Source organism: Nicotiana tomentosiformis, chromosome 4 (assembly GCF_000390325.3).
Source record: "Nicotiana tomentosiformis chromosome 4, ASM39032v3, whole genome shotgun sequence".
Taxonomy (NCBI): domain Eukaryota; kingdom Viridiplantae; phylum Streptophyta; class Magnoliopsida; order Solanales; family Solanaceae; genus Nicotiana; species Nicotiana tomentosiformis.
Window position 1 is genome coordinate 10,084,534 of NC_090815.1, and position 3,633 is coordinate 10,088,166.

Here is a 3,633-nt window from a genome sequence, read left to right on the forward strand (position 1 = left end):
TAAAGACCCATTTGCAACCAACAATTCTTTTTCCTGATGGCGGCTTCACAAGAGACCAAGTACCATTCTTGTGGAGAGACTCAATTTCTTCATTCGTTGCAATCAGCCACTTGACTGAGTCAGCACCAGAAACTGCTTCTGGATATTTTGATGGTTCTCCAATTTCTTCAGTTTTCTGTGCAACTGAAAAAGCAAATGCAACATAATCTCCAAACCTTAATGGTTGTTTACCTTCTCTTCTTGGTCTATGTTTCGCTATAGAATACTCCTCTTCTTCTTGTTCAACTTCAGGAGTCTCAACTTTAAGAATTTGAGCTTCTGTCTCAACTTCAGGAGTTTCAATTTTATTTTGCTCCAAAGTTGATGAGCTTGGCTCAGAAGGAATGCCAATCTCAATCTCCACCTGATTCTGTGTACTCTTTCCTTTATCTTTATTACAAGAACTAGAAGACTCTTTTCTAGAATGTAACATAGAGGATTCATCAAAGGTTACATCTCTGCTAATTGTAAATTTTGGTGCCGTGGGATCAGGATACCATAGTCGGTATCCTTTCACCCCAGATGCATACCCAAGGAAAATGCACTTTTTAACCCTTGGCTCTAATTTTCCATCATTTACATGCATGTATGCAGGGCAACCAAATATCTTTAAATCAGAATAACTAGCAAGAGTACCTGACCACATTTTCTCTGGAGTCTTAAAGTTCAAAGGTGCAGAAGGAGCTCGGTTGACAATATAACAAGCTGTAGAGATAGCTTCTGCCCAAAAGGCATTTGTCAATCCAACATTTGAAATCATGCAACGAGCCCTTTCCAAAAGAGTTCTATTCATCCTTTCTGCCAAGCCATTTTGCTGAGGTGTCATTCTCACAGTACGATGTCGAGCAATTCCTTCATTCTTGCAAAATTCGTTGAATTCATCATTACAAAATTCCAAGCCATTATCTGTTCTAAGCCGCTTAACCTGTTTTCCTGTTTGCTTCTCAATCAAAACTTTTCATTGTTTGAAATTTAAGAAAACATCACTTTTATTTTTCAGGAAATAAACCCAAACTTTCCTTGAATAATCATCAATGAAAGTTAACATATACCTGGCACCACCTTTTGATGGGGTATCTGAAGGAACCTAAAGATCTGAATGAATGTAATCCAAAGTACCTTTTGTTCTATGAATCGCTGGAGATTTGAAGCTGACTCTTTTCTGCTTCCCGAACACAGAATGTTCACAGAACTCCATATTTCCGGTACTTTGGCCACATAAGAGACCTCTTTTACTGAGGATAGAAAGACCTTTTTTACTCATATGCCCCAATTGCATATGCCACAATTTGGTGATGGCAGAATTTGATTTATCTGATATTGAAACTGCAGCAGCACCTGTAACAGTAGATCCCAACAGAGTAAACAACGTACCAGATCTGCGTGCTTTCATGATCACAAATGCACCATGAGAAATTTTCAGAACTCCACATTCACCTGTGTACTTGCACCCAAAAGATTCTAGAGTGCCCAAAGAGATGAGATTTTGTTTCAAGTCAGGAACATGTCTAACATCGGTGAGAGTTCTCACCACACCATCATGCATTTTGATTCGGACTGTACCTTTTTCAATAACTTTGCAGGTAGCATTGTTTCCCATCAAGACAACTCCACCTCCAATAGATTCATATGTGGTAAATAAATTCCGACTGAGACACATATGATAAGAACAACCCGAATCTAAAATCCACTCATTGTTAGATTTGAAACTATTATTAGTTGCTAAAAAAATAGTTTCCTCAGTCTCATCAGCAGCTACACTTGCTTCGGTAGCGTCAGTATTTTTGTGCTCATTTTTATTTTCTGTATGTTTTTCTTTATTTTTCAATTTAAAGCATTCAGAAATAATGTGACCTTTCTTATGACAATATTTGCACATGACATTTCTGTATCTGGATTTTGACCTTGATTTAAGTTTCTCACTACTTGAATATTTCTTATTGGATCTACCTCTTATGAATAAGCCTTCCCCTTGGTTCCCACTAGTTTCCCCAGTAATATCTCTATCTATTTGTTCTTTTGATTTCAAAATAGATTTGATATCTTTATAAGAGATATTATCCTTTCCATAAAGCATAATATCTCTTATATGTTTAAACGATTGGGTAAGGAAACAAGCAATAACACAGCTTGATCCTCATCTTTGATTTCAGCATCTATGTTACTTAAATCCATAAGAAGAGAATTAAAAGTATCAAGATGAGTAAGTATAGAGGTACCTTCAGTCATATGAAAAGTGTAGAGTTTTTGCTTTAGGTAAAGTCTGTTTTCTACTGTTCTTTTCATATATAGGGTTTTAAGCTTTTTCCATATGCCTTTGGCTGAGCTTTCTGCTGCAACTTCACGCAAAACCTCATTTGAAAGATTTAAAATAATACCTGTTTTTGTCTTTTTATCTATGACGGCAAACTCCTCGTCCGTCATTTTATCCGGCATCTTCTCCTTTCCTTGCAGTGCCAAATCTAAGCCATCTTGAATTAGGATAGCTTCCATCTTTAATTGCCACATTCCGAAGTTTGCACTTCGGTCAAATTTCTCAACATAAGACTTTGTTAGAGTCATTTTGGCTATTTAAACTAACCCGGTTAGATCTGGCTCTGATACCAATTTGTTAAGATCGGGAACTCGGGTAGTGCGGAATTTAGCCAAACAACGGTATAATGATAATAACAAAGACAATGGAAGTTGATAATAACGGCAATTAAAGAAGATAAATAAGACACAAATTTAACGTGGTTCGGTCAAGGTGACCTACGTCCACAAGCAGAGAGAAGCAATTTCACTATACCAACAAGAGTACAAAATTAGAGTAAATACTCTAATTAATCCCAAATACCCCAAGAGAATAACCTCACAATATCACTCCAAAGAAAGGGTTCACACAAGTGTTTCCCAACACTCACTCTCTTACAAAATACTCTATAATGAAATAAATGAGGAGAAAGAAAGACAAGAGTGAAAAGCTCTTGAATTGGTGTGTTTTCAAATGAGGAGAAACTCCTCAATTTATAGCAAGAAATCCTTGGCCTAATAATGGATATTATGTCATGGCAAATGTCATGATCCACAAATTTGTTATAATGGATATTATGTCATGGCAAATGTCATGAACCACAAATTTATTATAATGGATATTATGTCATGGCAAATGTCATGAAAATTTGGCCATATTACACCAATCTTGGAACCTTAGCTATAAATAGCTTCCAATCTGAAAGAGTTTGGTCTAGGTCTGCTAGCGGTTGTTGTTCATCACACGATTTTTATTTTCATAATTTATTTATTTTTTAATTTTATTATTGACATACTTATTGCCCTTCCACGTATTTGTTGTCTCTTACGGTGCTGATTCTATTTGTCTGGTTTCTGTGTTGTTACAGATCTTTTGTCTCTGAGCCGAGGGTCTCCCGGAACAGCCTCTCTACCCCGGGTAGGGGTAAGGTCTGCGTACACTCTACCCTCCCCATACCCCACTAGTGGGATTACTACTGGGTTGATGTTGTTGTTGTTGAACCTTAGCTATAAATAGAATAGTGTTGTCCATATAATAAGCATCAAGTAAAAAGATCCAAAAGAATACACATTATGAAAGAA

At 36.6% G+C, this 3,633-nt stretch overlaps 1 protein-coding gene across 1 annotated transcript; it reads right to left on the minus strand.

The window, feature by feature from the left end:
- Positions 1 to 1,126: 1,126 nt before the first annotated feature.
- LOC138909243 (uncharacterized mitochondrial protein AtMg00300-like) lies at positions 1,127 to 1,699 on the minus strand. Its single transcript, XM_070200429.1, has 2 exons — positions 1,603 to 1,699; positions 1,127 to 1,377 (listed from the first exon to the last, which is right to left on the minus strand). The coding sequence occupies exons 1-2, from the start codon at positions 1,697 to 1,699 to the stop codon at positions 1,127 to 1,129; spliced, it is 348 nt and encodes a 115-aa protein (XP_070056530.1).
- Positions 1,700 to 3,633: the final 1,934 nt, after the last annotated feature.

Excerpts from the sequence above, each read along its gene's own strand:
- LOC138909243 (XM_070200429.1), bottom strand. The coding sequence starts at position 1,699 with ATGTGTCTCAGTCGGAATTTATTTACCACATATGAATCTATTGGAGGT. Across the intron at positions 1,378-1,602 it reads CTGCAAAGTTATTGAAAAAG|GTGCTGCTGCAGTTTCAATA; the intron begins GTACAGTCCGAA and ends CTACTGTTACAG.